This window comes from Meleagris gallopavo, chromosome 1, assembly GCF_000146605.3.
Source record: "Meleagris gallopavo isolate NT-WF06-2002-E0010 breed Aviagen turkey brand Nicholas breeding stock chromosome 1, Turkey_5.1, whole genome shotgun sequence".
NCBI classification, from domain to species: domain Eukaryota; kingdom Metazoa; phylum Chordata; class Aves; order Galliformes; family Phasianidae; genus Meleagris; species Meleagris gallopavo.
This window is the reverse complement of record NC_015011.2, coordinates 52,310,175-52,324,986: the sequence shown is the minus strand read 5'-3', so window position 1 is coordinate 52,324,986 and position 14,812 is coordinate 52,310,175. Positions and strand designations below refer to the sequence as shown.

The following is a 14,812-nucleotide window of genomic DNA, read 5'->3' as shown; positions in this document are numbered from 1 at the left end:
GAGAAATTGCAAAAAAAAATAATCATCAATTTTTTTCATATTTGCCATTTTTCTGTTTTCAGTTGACATAAACCTGTGAATTTTCACATGGAATGTATAAAATTGCAATCAGATATTGATTGTGTCTCTTTACTAGACTTTTCTAAGACCCGTCTCAGCAGAGAAGAATACCTCTGCTTCACAATCATGCCTTATTCCTGTCATCCCTTTTTGGCAATGCATACAGGAAGGATAAAATTTAATCAGAAATATCTGATGAGCACCTTGAGAACTTGTTAAGTATTGGAACCAATTCCATTTATTTGGGCTGATGCATTAGTTTCACTGAAACAGCATCAAATATCCCACTAGTTTTATGTTTTGTTGCTCTTTTTTAATTAAAAAAAAAAATTTTTGTAAATTACATACACTAACTATATTATATATTTGATACGTGGCCCAAGAAAATTCCTCTTCATTCACTGTGGTCTAGGCAAGCCAAAAGGTTGTACACTCATGCTTTACTGCCTTACCCATATCCTCCTCTTAATGTCTTTGGCCAACATAATAAAATAGGAGGCACTAATTTTGGAGCAGCCCTCGTATTTGGAAGTCTGACCCCAAGAACAGTCTTCTTAGTAACTGGTTATTGAGGGCTTAGAAGGAATGAGAAGAAGTAATCCTAGCTGGTGTTTGTGAGGCAGTAGGAAATCAGGCTTTTTGTGTATAGATATTGCCATAAAAGAGTAGCTTAGCATTCTGAAGACACAGTGGAATTCCTTCTAGACTTCAGTGCGGGCAGGTTTGATGTGAAACATGTGCTGTGTATTTAATATCTTTTTTATGGACTCTTGTAATTGGGCAGACCTTTTTCCCTTAGCCTTTGTTCTGTGTAGCCTGTAAACATAGTTAGGCATGCAGCATGTTTCTTAGGATTACAGCAGTCAGTGGTGTTCAGTCTAAAATGCCATTTGGCTTATTTCATGAACTCCATAAATGTACTGCAAGGTGGAAGAGATCAGTTTTCTAAGAAGTCACGTCATGGTGCTTTTGGAGAAAAATTGTTTAACTGAGGCATCAAAGGGGAATGATTTAAGGGAAAGGTTATGATGTCCTTCTTTTCTTCAGGGTCATCAGCTTTGCACCATTTAAGTAATTCTTCTATTTCCTTCACTTTGTAGCTCTGAACTTGCCAGATGTTTTTGGGTTAGTGGTCCTCCCTCTTGAGCTGAAGCTTCGGATTTTTAGACTTCTGGATGTCCGTTCACTCATCTCTCTGTCTGCTGTTTGCCGTGATCTTTATGCAGCTTCAAATGATCAGCTTCTGTGGAGGTTTATGTATCTGCGAGATTTCAGAGGTAATGGTGATACACGTTTCCTTCAATTTCATTCTCACGTGAACAGGGGTAATTATGTCTTACATTTTGATAAGAGGTTCCTCAGGTAACCACTCCTCATTTTTAAATACTGCTATCAAATAGTCATTAGTGATACTAACCAGTACCATTGGACTAGATGTAATTCAGGTGGGTATTCTGTTTTCTGTCATGAAAAATAGTAAAAGTTGTCTGAGCCATTTCTCATGGACCATATAGTTCTGCCCATCGTGTGGTACAAACTTTTGTTGTTTTCATCTGTTTCTCTTGCTACTTAGATGCACTTGCTATTGCAGCTAGTTGAGAGTGGAGAAAAGGGATATTCCTGCTAGAATTCCTCACAAGAGACTGAAGAAATAAGGTGGTAAAGAGAAGTGCTGTTACAAGTCAAAGATGGGAATAATATTCGTGGGATTCCCTACAAGTTTTGGAGATGGTATTTTATATAGAATATGAGTAGATTACATACTGAATGGTCCTACAGCTTTATCTTCTTAAAACACGCTATCTCTATGGAAGATGTATTGACCAGTGATGTTTTTTTCATCTCCTTCTGCATGTTCCCACAAATCCTTGGCATGAATGTTACTTAAAAAAGGTTGCTCATTTTGATTTTGTGCTTCTCTTGTAGATCCCATTGCAAGGCCTCGTGACACTGACTGGAAAGAAGTAGGTGGCTTCTCTATATAATCTCACTGAATTAGTCTACATGGGAAAAGTTCAGGGCTAAAACAGAGACTTTGGGAGGCTGTAGTTTTGAGTTAAGTTTTAGTTTAAAAGTGGTGTTCCATAAACACAAGTTGAATTTGGTTGGAGTAGGAGAAAATGAACATCAATAAGAGACACTGAACCTTAAAATACTTTTGTTTCTGTCTGCAGCTGTACAAGAAAAAGTTGAAACAGAAGAAGGAGGCCTTGAGATGGAGGCACATGTTTCTGCCCCCTACACCTCATCCAATTCCCTTTCATCCCAACCCATTTTATCCTAGTCCCTTTCCTCCCAACCCATTCCCATCAAACCCAATCTATCCCCCCATGATCATTGGAGAATATAGTGAGAGACCAACGCTTTTGTATATTGGAGACCCAATTAATTCACTCATTCCTGGTCCAGGGGAAGCACCAGGCCAGTTTCCTCCATTCAGACCACATTTTGACCCCATTGGTTCCTTGCCTGAAGCAAACCCTACGCTTCCAGGACGAGCTGGTCCCAATGACAGGTTTCCACCTAGACCCAGCCGGGGCCGCCCCACGGACGTTCGCCGTGCATTCATTTGATTGCTGCTTTCTCCCTCAGTGGATTTTCTAGTTCCTGAGCTTGCTTTCTAACTGCAGGACGTTGTAAAACCCAGGCACTAACATCTGCCTTCTCTTCAGATTGTGGCAAGAACTTGTTTGCATGGTAATGTTTTGACCCCAGAGTTAGGGTTTGTTTGTGTTCTGGTAATAGTGTTGTACCAGGCACTAAGGTCTCTTTCAAGATGGGCTGTGACTTAGAACAATACACGTTGTTCCCCTCCCACCTCTCCTCTTTAATCACCTGTGCTACTTAGAGACTAGAAGGATACTAAGTATTTGCTGCATCAGATAAAGAGCACTTTAAATACAAATCCTATCTTTTTCTGTCTTATTTGAAGAGTTTTATTAATTTGCCAGGAAAAAAATAGTTCGTTTCAAATCTACCTGGCTAGTAACTTTTCTTAACAAAAAAAATCTACCACATCCCACATAGAATAGGGTAGTACCACTGCTTTGGTGGGTGTGTTTTCATAGATTTTTGCAGAGATTGCATTTTCCTTTTTTTGTTAGGTAAAAAGTATTTTTATGTTGTTACTTAATACACAAAGAATACAGAGAAGGGATTTTTTGTTTTAAGTGGAAATATTAGAACGCAAATCACTTCATTTTGCAAACAGCAGAGTGAACCCCTGCTACAGTGCAACTCAAAAGTCTGAACAGAAGCAGAGCAATTTTACAAAGAACCAGCAGCAAAACTTTTGTCTTTTTCCTTGTTTGAACAGGTTGACTTTACAAATAAGTAGCTATAGTACATGGCCGCATTTACTGTGTGTGAACTAAAATTGATGCAAAAAGAAGTTTTTTCTGCCTAACTAAGGAATTAAACAGGTCGACCCAGTTGCAGTGGAAGTGGGATCGCAGCAGGAGAAACAATGAATTCTTACTTCAGTGAATTCTGTTTAATTTCATTAGAGCAGTGTCAAAAGTCATCTTGACAGAAGAAAACATGCTGTAGCATGTTAGAGCTTTCAAGTGTTGTCTCGTTAACTAATGAACAACTAACAACATCGCTGTTACAGTTTTCCTGATGAGATCTGCAGTTTGATACTGAAGCTCAATTAAAGAAAGACTGGAATAACTAAACTTTGTTAGAACTTTTCGTTTCTTATTTTCCTTCTTCTTAAGATGGCTTATCTCAGTGTTTCTGAAAATGTAAATGGTACCGATGACTGTTGTGACGGCTGATATTGCTTTCTACAGTCCTTTTGGAATTCAAACAATGGCAATGAACTACATTTCCTATTAAACACAAGCTGTTTCATCAGTAATACTTCTGTGCTTTTTCAGGTGACATTTCGGTGATTCATCTTTTTGTTTTACAAATCAGCTGATTTCAGTTGGGTCAGGAAGTTCTCCTATTAACTTTGTGGGAGTAAAATAATGCTTTTTTTTTTTTTTGCTCTCAGAAGTTGTATTTCTTTTTTCTCTCTCTTTTCCTATTTCAAAGCAACAGCAAATCCCACCATTATTGATCACACATAAGTATCAGTAGAACCTGAGGGCAGTGGTTCCCATTCAATATCAAAATTAGCCTTCATATTTTCTGAATGTGGTTGAATTGCCTTGTTCTAGTGGAATTTTCATTTAAGCCTATAGTCAGGCATTGTAGAGCTAACAGTGATTCTTTAAAGGAAAATGGAATTCTACAGTGTGTGTATCTTGCACCATTTTGCCCTGGTGATCTGTCCTTCAGAAATGCATACATAATACTCAGGCGAGGTCGTACAAATTTAATGGATACTATTTATCCTGGATTTTGTCACTGGGACATTTGTTTGAGAATAAATCAGGCATCATTACAGGTACACCAATAAGTGACCTGAAAGTTGTTCCTTCCCTTTGTTCTTTTGCTCTGTAGTGAAGGCATTGTGAGCCAAAGATAAAGGAATTTGCCTTATCCCAAACTGTTGAGTTTTCTACAGAGGAATTTCCTTAATTCATAAAACAGCACATGAAATACGATGTGAATATCTCAGGACCAACAGTATAAAATGACATGACAGAACAAAGGAAATACTTGAAAACCAGCCACTTACTTGGTTATTTACCAGCCTCTAAGGCAGGTGTATGTGTCATTGCTGTTTGCAAACTCTACAGAAGAGACACAAAGGTGAAATGCTTGAGGGTGGCCACCATTCCTTACCTGTACTGTTCATTTGCATGCACTGCAGTCGCTTGGAAATTGGGAACTGTTACTCCTTTCTTTTTTTAATTTGCTTTACCTTATTCATGGAACTTAAGAAGACCATATTAAATAACACAGTCATATGCAGGGTGTAAAGTTTTACATACCCATCTGTGATAAGTGAAAGAAAAGAAAGTACAGCTGCAGTCATTGGAGCAGAACTGTTATTCTGAGCCTTAGCTTTATACAAGATGTTTAATTGCATGAGAACATGAGTTACATTCCTCTTGAAATACCACACCTAGATATTACAAGAAAGACATGATGTTTTTTCAGTCTGTGTCCAAACAGCAGAATGTAAATTCATTTTCCAGGTGGTGAGTATGGGTGGGTGTCTTAGTTGTGTCCCAGCTCCATCTTGGGCTGATTCCAAATGCACGCATCTATTCATGTTTCCTGGCTTCCACGTGAAGAAAATGAAAGCATGCTCTGACCAGGTGTTCAATTTTCACAGCAGTAAGACCCCAAGGCATGCTGTGGGCCATGTCTACGCTGTGATTTATATGTAACTTCCACTTACCAACTTTTCTGTTGCCTTCTTAATTTCCTTTTACTCTAGCTGCTACATTTAGGTACCTAAATAATGCTTAGATATACCTTAGTTCACCATTCATAAAAAGAATATACCCCTTTTATTACCTCTGTCTATTGCTTTGCTAGATTGTAGGGATTTTGGAATAGGAGCCTGGCATCAAAGGTGGTGAATCTGCTGCTAGCCACAACATCTAGTATGAGAGTGTCATAGTTGTACTGCTGGAACATTTATAGGATATGGTCCAGAGTTTCATCTCTGTAATTCAGGACGTCAGCTCAGTGTGTTCTTTAAAGCACTTTTGTGAACGGAACAGAAAATGCTTTTCAGCAACTATAGGAATAGGAAAGATAAGCTGATAGTGCCTGTTGCTGTTAGGCATTTTTGGAGGCTGGATCAAGGGGAGAGCCTATTCTGTGTGCTTGTCCCTTGAAAGGTGCCAGCTGGGAGCTGAAGGCAGATGAAGAGATCTGAGTCGCTGCTGGCTCTCAGGTCAGCAGTGCCGTCCTGTTGCAGTAGTCAGTTGGAGGACAGTCTTGCTGTGTTTCAAGTGCAGCATCAGCAAATGATCAAACTGTTGTGATTGACTGGAGTCAATTGAAGGGATAGTTACCTACCAGTTAGTAGTTACCTTATTTTTTCTTTTTGGGTGTGTGTGTGTGTGTGTGTAGGATGTATTGGTAAGAGAGATACACAAAGATCTGTAGGATAGAGCAGTTGAGGATTGTGGCAGTAAACTGCTGTATTTGTCTTTGCATTTCTGGTGACTGCTTAGTAGGGCAAGACATAAGCCATGCTGAGGGAAGTGTTATCAAAGGAAATCCTCTTCCACCAGAGTTGTATTACCTCTTGTCCATATAGTGGAGCTTGTTAATCTGCTATTGTTCTTGCCAGTGGAACAGTGCTCGAAGTCATTTGTCACTCTTTTATTGCTCCTGGAGATTGCAGAACAGCAGGGTCTGTTTTCTTTCTCAGACAATGACATGTGTTTATGATGCTACATTGTAAGCTGCTTAGCAAACTTGGAAGGACAAAACAGAGCTGAAAAAAAAAGGATAAATCATAAGGGAATTGAGCGGTTCTATAGTTCTGAACTTGAGATATAAATCACTGTTCCAGATGGGTCTCTTGAGAGCCTTCCAAGCTGGAAAAGCCATGCAGTTACTTGCCTGAAAGTGCACAGGTCACAAATGCAATTATATTTGTAAAGGTATGTTCGGATTGGTCGTATTAGATCCGGATGACTGCATCGGATCTGGATGTTCATTACAGGTGCTGAAGGAATTGCTCGTTTGGCTTCATTCCCACCAGTGAATCATGAGATCCAAGATGGCAAATACTGCTATTGTTTTTAACGATTTGGGGACCTCTTTAAGTGACAGCTAAGAGCTGTGCCTCTGGCTCAGATGTTTGTAACTAACTTACTGAACTCCTTTCCTCTGTTGGTATTCCTAAGTGTAACTGATGTGAAGTTGCAAAGGGAAACATAAAGTCAGAAGCCTGGCCTTGAAGCTGTGTGTATGAGTTGTGGCTCAAATACTTGACAGAAGAATGGAAGAGGCTTGCCTGCTTCCTCCTGGAGCCCTGCCTTGCATATGTCAGGCGATGAGATGGGGACTGGTGCTTTCATCAGGTGTATTATAAATAGAATTAACATAATGCACTGGGTGGGCTCTCAGCTGGTAGAAGTAGCCATAGTTAGATTGATTTCTGCGGTTTTTTTCAGTTATGAACGTGGTTTGTGTCATTCCTTTTTTTGCTGTGTCCTAGGTTGCAGCATGTGTGTTCGTGTACAGCTTCATTCTATATTACAGTCTTAAGAAAAGCACAGCCAGCAAAGATCCATCTCTGTCTTCTCCAGAAGGTCCTTACCTGCTTGGGGCAGTTACATACATGCCTTCCCATTGCTTGGTGTCTCTGGATGGACCCCAGCTCATCTTATTTCTAGACGACATTTTTCCTGTTCCATCACAGGGCTGTCACCTTGGTTTGTTTTGCACTCACTCCAGTCAGTGGGAGTTCAAGGAGTGAGACAGGATTTCACTCCATTTCTCTGTCCAATCTGTATTATGGAACACTCAGCACCCAAGTATGTGCACTTCATCAGCTCTGCTGTTAATTAAATGTGTTCCCAGGGGACATACATAGCCAGATGTGATTAAGCCACCAAAGTGGATTTGTGTGGATTGTGGATTTGAACTCTACAGTGTTTCCTGGGGCAGGGAAAGAAGTTGTTTTCTGTGTGTGTATGTGTTTGGAAAGCCTACTTCTCAGGTTATTTTGGATTTGAATGTAACATTTTTCTCTAAAGATTTGGGAATCACATGCTGGGGACATAAATGCAAGCCATGAAATGGACGTTTTAACTGCAATGAGCAGAATGATCTGGAACAAACTAGCAGTCCATCTGACTAACCTGCTCATGTGGTTTTTGGCAGTTACCGATGCGTGGCACTGTATCTTATTTGAATGTAGTTTACTCTGAAAAATGACTTTAAGTAAAGTTGGAATTGTGAAGTTCCGTAGTTCACTGTGCTCTCATACTCAGGCTTTTTCAGCCTATGAATACTTGTTTTTTGCACATCTGTTTTTGAAATAATCCTATATTCTTTTTAGCTCAGCCTCAACAAGGATTCCGTAATTGGAAGTTAGTGATTGTATGGACTATATACAAACCAAAATAAAATCTAGTTCTCACTGTCATAACTGTAGTCTGCACAGGGATTAGCTGGAGTAAAATCTGATTTACAATTCAGTCACTTGAACAAACGTAATTCTGATTATGCACAAAAAACAATGAAATGATGCCACTTTTATACAGTCACCTTTCCGGCCGTTATTAGAATATCTTCTTCGTATTAAAACAACTGTAGTTTTCTCAATTCTTTTTACCCAGGTATTAACTGTAAATTGCTGGGTACCACTGAGTATATTCCAATATGACATTTGCTATATGAAGAGTGAGGGCTGACCGAAGCACAGATCCAGCTGCGGAGCTGTTAATCAGAAAACAGGCTAGCAAATGATTTCCTCAAGTTGCGGATGGTCTCAGCTTTTGCTTCATCTTCATTGGCATTTCCCCTCTGAGATGACTCAGATATGCTGAAGGTGTTTGTCAGAGACTGCGATTTGCTGAAATGGAAAACAGAGTTGAAACTCAGACTCAGCAGGAAAAGGTGCTTTTCTAGAGCTGTTTACTGATGCTTTGTGCTTCACTGCAGAAAACAAAAGAAGCAAGGAGAATCTCCATATGCTAAGACATCCAGGAACTGGGGAGAATGGGAGAGTAGGGGATGGGTGGCTCCAATATCACAGTCCAGAACTCTTAACTGTTTATGAAGGCATCTGATTAAAAACCTACAATTGCCATTTGGTGTTACTCTTCCAAGGAGTGCTGAAATAATGTAACTGTTAATACAGAAGAGTAGATTTATATTGAAGATCACCTTTCTTTCACCAGCCACATCATGAATGGTGATCCATTTTGGGACTGGACAAAGTGGTAGCCCTGTCCCAAGCAAAGTATGCTGGTGCCTAGCCTTCTTGGCGTATCTGCTCTGACTCTGCTGTGTGCACAGTCTTTTGGTTGGCCCCAGTGGGTGTATACGCACTAGCGTTTTAGTTCAGATCTGGTCTGTGCTTATGAAGTAAATTTCCATTTTTTTTTTCTTTCTACTGTGCTTTGTCACTGAGTGGTTTCTCCTGTCCATAGTAGGAATTCAGCCCAAGACCAGACTCTGAATTAAAGTACCTGCAATAGATATAGTACAGAGACTGCATCCTTAGCAACAGCATTTTGATCTGTTAGTCCTCTTCTCTCAGTTGGCCTTACTAATTGTTGACAAGATCACTGAAAATGTGTTCCAGAACATCACTCTTCTCTGTCTAAAAACTCTCTTTACAATTATAGCTTACATTCTATCTTTGGTCTGTTTGTGCCAATTTTTCTTTGTGCCCACTTGGTCAACACCAAACATTTTATTGCCAAACTCTCCTGCCCTGGTGCAGCCAGATATATTCCACCAAGGGTGGCAGAAAAGGCTGCTACAAAAGATGTACAATAATTCAGTGTTCCATCAGTGCTCTTAAACATACAGTCACCATCTGGAGTTCTGTTTATGTATGAGTAGTGCTACAGAGGGCAACTGATGTTATGTGGCAAAAGGAAGTAATGTTATCCAAAGGGACCTTGACAAACTCAGAAGCTGGGCCCGTGTAAACCTAGTGAGGTTCAACAAGGCCAAGTGCAGGGTGTTGCACTTGAGGTGGGGCAATCCCAGATATGTGTACAGACTGGGAGAAGAACTCCTTAAGAGTAGCCCTGCTGAAAAGGACTTGATAGATGAAAAATTTAGCAAGAGCCAGCAGCGTATCCTTACAGCTTGGAAGGCCAACAGTGACCTGGGCTGCATCAGCAGAGGGGAGGCTAGCAGGGAGATAGTCCCTCTCTGCTCTGCCCTTGTGAGGCACTATCTGCAGTACTGCATGCAGATCTGAGGCCTCCAGCTCAGGAAAGATGTGGAGATGTTGGAGAGGGTCCAGAGGAAGGCCACAGAGATGATCAGGGGACTGAAGCACTTCTCCTATGAAGACAGGCTCAGGCAGCTGGGCTTGTTTAGCTTGGAAAAGAGAAGGCTATGGAGAGACATCACTGCAGCCTTCCAATATTTAAAGGGAGATTATAAACAGGAGGGAAATCCAACTTTTTACACAGGTAGATAGTGATAGGACAAGGGGGAATGTTTTTAAAAGGAGGGAAGATTTAGGTTAGATGTAAGGGGGAAGTTTTTCACAGAGAGAGAGGTGAGATACTGGCACAAGCTGCCCAGAGTAGCTGTGGATGCCTCATCCACAGAGGCATTCAAGGCCAGGATGGATGAGGCCCTTGGTAACCTTATTCGGAACTTGATCTAGTGGTTGGCAACCCCGCCTAGAGAGAAGGGTTGGAGTTAGATGATCTTTGAGATCCCTTCCAACCCAAGCCATTCTGTGATTCTACGATAATGTGCTGCTTATTCTGTAAGGGTTATGATTACATACCCTGCTGGAAAGATGATAATGTATTGATAAGGTCGGGATAGAGCACACATTTAGCAATGAGCACATGAACAAGAGGATGAATGTGAAGTCTTAATAGATGTAAAGTACAACTGGTGCTTCCTGATAGCGGTTCACTGGTGACCTGATTTGTGCCTGGCATTTGTACCTCTGAAGTCTCACAGTTACCCAGGCCTTTGTCCCTGGGGACTGCTGCCTGACAACAGTTTTGCCTGACAAACTTTTTTGGAAAGCCTTATTTTAGTATCTGCAACTATCAGTGGTTTAACAGAGCACCTACTTCAGATGTGGGTGTGGGGTGGCTTGCTGCTTGGATGTTTCGGTGGGGCTTGGCTGGCTCGGAGCCCGGCCCTGAGCAGGAGGTCTGGGCTGCTGTGGTGGGAACACGCCTGCCTTGGAAGCCTGGACTGGAGAGGATCCAGTTGCTGATCGGATTTGCTGTGGAGATCCAGGTGACCTTTGCTGCTGAGGTGAAGTGGACAGAGGACTCTGAGGCTGCTGTCCTTGAGGAGAGAGCCGTTGTTGTGGAGGTGCATTTGTCCGTGGAGGCTGAGATGCCTGAGGCTGGCGTGGTCCACCTGGAAGGGTCGTGTAGATAATAAGCATGAGGAAGGTCATGTGGAAAATGAGCAAGTAACATCTATATGGAGGGATGATATTTGCTAGGAGGAAAGACTATTCAGAGCAGTTTCATGCAAAAGGATAAGGAAAATCCTATTTTACAAAAAAATAAAATCTAGCACTGGTGTCATGCCCATGTCTCTAGAGCTTTTGTAGTCCGTTTCTTTATTTCTTTAAAAATTAAATAAATTTTGCCACTCTACCCAAAGGAAATTGCTTCAATGTGCTGTACTTTTCCATGTAACTAATATTTCTTGTTCTAGGCAAGCACTTGCATTGGAAAAGAAGATTGGTTTGGGTCAACAGTCTCTTCATGGGGCCAACATTTTGATGCAAAACTGTACACCCCATCATTATCCATGGGTTTGTTCCAGCATTATCTGCAGCTGGTTTCAGCCATATTAATAGCAGATCCTCAAAACACAGTCTGAACTTGATTATTTTGGTCACTACTCACTTTTGCTAATTGGAAAAAAACACTTCATGCAGCTCAATCCTACTCATTAAAGTTGTGAGCAAAGACTAGGCTACTGAGGCAGCCTTGGCTCGGAAAAAATGCTGGATATAATATAGCAGTGTGGAAAGCTGGCAAAAGTTAGTGTTGTGAGGCTGGTAGGATTTCACATGTGGCCAAAGTGGGAGCTGTGAGAAAAAAACATCACAGAGAATTGGAGTGGAATTCTGGGCACATTCAGGAAAGAAGTATCCTACAAGGCCAATGATTTTTAAGTCATCATATCAGTAATACCATACTTGGTATGAGGAATGCAAAATTTTAGAAATAGCAAAAGTGGAACTGATGAGGAAAAGGTAAGTAGATGATTTTATCTGGGAGGAGATTGCAAAGGGAGAAAGGGACAAAGGCGGCAAAAAAGGATGGTTTGGAGGTGAATTGAATGCTTGTTGTGGTGTGAGGTACCTATAGAGCAGCCCCATTCCTCAACACCTCAGGCTAAATCTGGACAGTAAACCAAATGTGTTGTTCTGGCCAAGCCACAAGTCAAGACTGCTTCTGCTGTCAAGAGAAGTTGAGGGTATGCTCTTCCTTGGTGACAGGGCAATGTGCGTATGGATGGATCAAGGATCCCAGTGTCACCATCTTGGTATCTATTCCAGGTGACAGCACCCATGTCTTCCTATCGCTTCTTTACACTTTTAGCTGCTACAGCTTTGTGTAAACACATATACAGGGTGCCTAAAACACTGCTCCAATGCCACTTCAAGTGGCAATGCTTTGCTGATCCAAACCCTAACAGTGTTATCAGCTGGATCTGTACTGGATTTTCATCTCACTTTCTGAGCTACTGCAGAGTATTACAGTAGCTCCTTTAATGGCTCACAGAATCTGCTGTCTGCTTATCAGTGAATTGGAACAATGAGTGAGACCTTTATCTTGAGAGCTTTTATTTGGAAAGCAAACTGATGTCTCACAGTCCATGCGATCATAGGGTCCCAAACAACTGTACCTTGGGGAGGAGGCCGTGGCTGAGACAGTTGTGCAAGCTGAGGTCCAGGCTGAGTTTTCATTGTCTGAGGCTGAACTTGTGGAGGCTAGAGGAAAAAAGAAAAAAAAAGCCATTCCTGTTAATACAGAGTCTCCAGAGAGAAGCCCAGAGGTATTATAGGAATAGTGGAATCCTGAAGTGTTCCTTAAGTATGTACACACAGCATCTGGCTGGTAAAATTTCAAGGGACTGAAAGAGGGAGCTGAGTAATGAAGAGCACATAAGTTGTTTGCTCACAGGGAATAACAGTGAAGTTGCGGTTTATAATGTTTTTAAGCAATCAGGAATTGCAAAATTTATCAGGCCTGAGGGGTCTTTTAGTCCCATTTCCCATTTTGGGCAGTTGCCAGCACCAGATGCTCCAAAGGAAAAAGGGGTGAACCACGGAAACCTCTATGGAGTAATCATACATTTACCCTGAGGGGTCTTATCTTGATTGCTAGTAAGTAAGGACCAGTGTAAACCATGAAACATGAAGCTTACTATCTGCTCCACATAATTTTTGCAACAATTCCAGATATTTTTTAACATTGACACCCGGACCCTTTGAAATTTATTCCACTCTTAGCCTCACTACCTTCCAAACTTCTCAACTCCATTATTTGAGTTTGAGAATAGTTCTCACAACCTACCTTTGCTAGGCCATTCATTATTTTGTAGACTTTTACTGCCCTCTCTCTGATTTATGTCCTTTCTAAAGCCAACTGGCTGAATCCCTTCGGTCCCTCCATGGGAATGTTTCCAGGCTCCTAATCATTTTCATCATACACTTCTCTTTCCTGGCTTTGCAGTCCTTCCTGCAGATGCCAGAAGCAGGTCTGCTTGCATCATTGCAGATGAAGCACTATCTTGATTCTCTGTATACATCACCAACTCATTACCTGTGCGTCCAAATTCCTTGCTTCTCCCATGCCAACACAGCCTTAGTCTGAGTAATGGTTTTCATTAGTCTGTTTGCTACAATGTCTTTCTCAAGTGGCACCGTTAGTGGGACTTGCAAGGTGCACCTACTGTTTATATTCTCCCTCTCTTTACCCCTAGTTCAGCTTACTTTTCAGTCTCTGGCACAGTTTACTATTGTGGTGACTTAACATACACAGCTCTGTCAGAAGTTCTTCCCTACCATCCTTGGTTCTGACTAACCCAAATAAGTTGGTGCCATCTGCACTTTCTTCCCTCTCACTGTTTACTCTTTTTGACATATATTTTGATAAATAGATTAAGCAACACAGAACTGTTGGACATAGAGCTTGGTCCAAGGTTAACAAAAGTCTGTGTAAGCCTATTGCCTAAAATTGTTTATGAAAGAACACGGGAAGTTGGAGACAGATAGACTGGTATGTGCCGGATTATTTACATGGGGAACACAATGATAAAGGGGTTGTCGAAGATCCTGGAAGGTCAGGAGAGTGAGCTAAGTGATTTTGGAAATGGGAAGAAATGTTTCATAGTTGGAAGCAGCAAAATGAGTTTCAACTGACTAGCATAAATGTGATGAGGTTGCCAGCCCATCTTGTGCAATATTTATCTAGGACATGCCAAAAAGTGGTGGGGGGAAACAAAGGAAATTTTCCATTTCATAGCTTCTAGTCCTGCATAGCTTGAGGCACTAAACCTTGTCTTTATTTGGTGGAAGTGCACTGTCCTAATCCCGTAAGACATCTTGATTAGACTGGCCAGAGAAAGGGAATCATATTGGCCTCTATAGCCTTTGCCTGCACCCAACCCAAGGCTTCCAAGAGATGAAGGCGAAACAGCATTTTGAGGCAGAGAGGTGAAGGGGCGAGGGCCACCCAAGGTCCTTCAGCCTCTGCAAAGAAAATAAAGAGGGGAAACAGTGGAAGTGAGGCAGAGAGCCATGAGAGAGCTGCAGCTGTAACCATAAAACTGTATATCATACGGTTGCCATGAAAAAAATGGTTGCTATTAACATCTTACAAGGTCTGGGTGGACCAGGCTCTGAGCAACTTGATCTGCCTGTAGGTGTACCTGCTCTCTGCAATGGGGTTGGAATAGATGGCCTTTAAGTGTCCCTTCCAATCCAATGATTCTAGATTCTATGAAGTCCTGTGCTCCATCAACCCAATTAATAACTAGTTATTAATGTGTCAGGGCCATGTTTAGTGTCCTTTAATTTCCACTTTGCTAACTATTTGCAAGATTTAAAATTTCTCAGATCTACATCTTCATCAGAGGCCAGATTCTGTTCCACAGTGAAACTTCGCCTTTTAGTCCCTCTCTCTCCTTGCTTTCTACA

The 14,812-nt window shown here is 41.4% G+C and overlaps 2 protein-coding genes across 2 annotated transcripts in view; one reads left to right on the top strand and one right to left on the bottom strand.

Annotated features, from left to right (window-relative positions):
* The first annotated feature begins 1,131 nt into the window (after positions 1–1,131).
* Positions 1,132–3,922, top strand: LOC104911486 (F-box only protein 7-like). The gene is made up of 3 exons (XM_010712771.3): positions 1,132–1,337; positions 1,987–2,024; positions 2,235–3,922. Exons 1-3 carry the CDS (start codon positions 1,316–1,318, stop codon positions 2,631–2,633), a joined length of 459 nt encoding a protein of 152 aa, XP_010711073.3. The 5' UTR covers positions 1,132–1,315; the 3' UTR covers positions 2,634–3,922.
* Positions 3,923–4,468: 546 nt separating this feature from the next.
* The window catches only part of SYN3 (synapsin III), a 29,949-nt gene continuing 19,605 nt past the window's right edge, over positions 4,469–14,812 (bottom strand). Inside the window, exons 7-9 of the mRNA XM_019611443.2 lie at positions 12,517–12,601; positions 10,710–11,007; positions 4,469–8,503 (exon numbers count right to left, since the gene is read on the bottom strand). Coding sequence (XP_019466988.1) covers positions 8,371–8,503; positions 10,710–11,007; positions 12,517–12,601 — 516 coding nt within the window. The 3' untranslated portion in view covers positions 4,469–8,370. The remainder of the gene's footprint in view (positions 8,504–10,709; positions 11,008–12,516; positions 12,602–14,812) is intronic.

What these genes read in the sequence shown, in the direction of transcription:
- LOC104911486 (XM_010712771.3), top strand. Translation starts at nt 1,316, where the DNA reads ATGTATCTGCGAGATTTCAGAG. An exon ending in GTATCTGCGAGATTTCAGAG is followed by an intron (nt 1,338 to 1,986) that starts GTAATGGTGATA and finishes CTTCTCTTGTAG; the next exon opens with ATCCCATTGCAAGGCCTCGT. An exon ending in GTGACACTGACTGGAAAGAA is followed by an intron (nt 2,025 to 2,234) that starts GTAGGTGGCTTC and finishes TTCTGTCTGCAG; the next exon opens with CTGTACAAGAAAAAGTTGAA.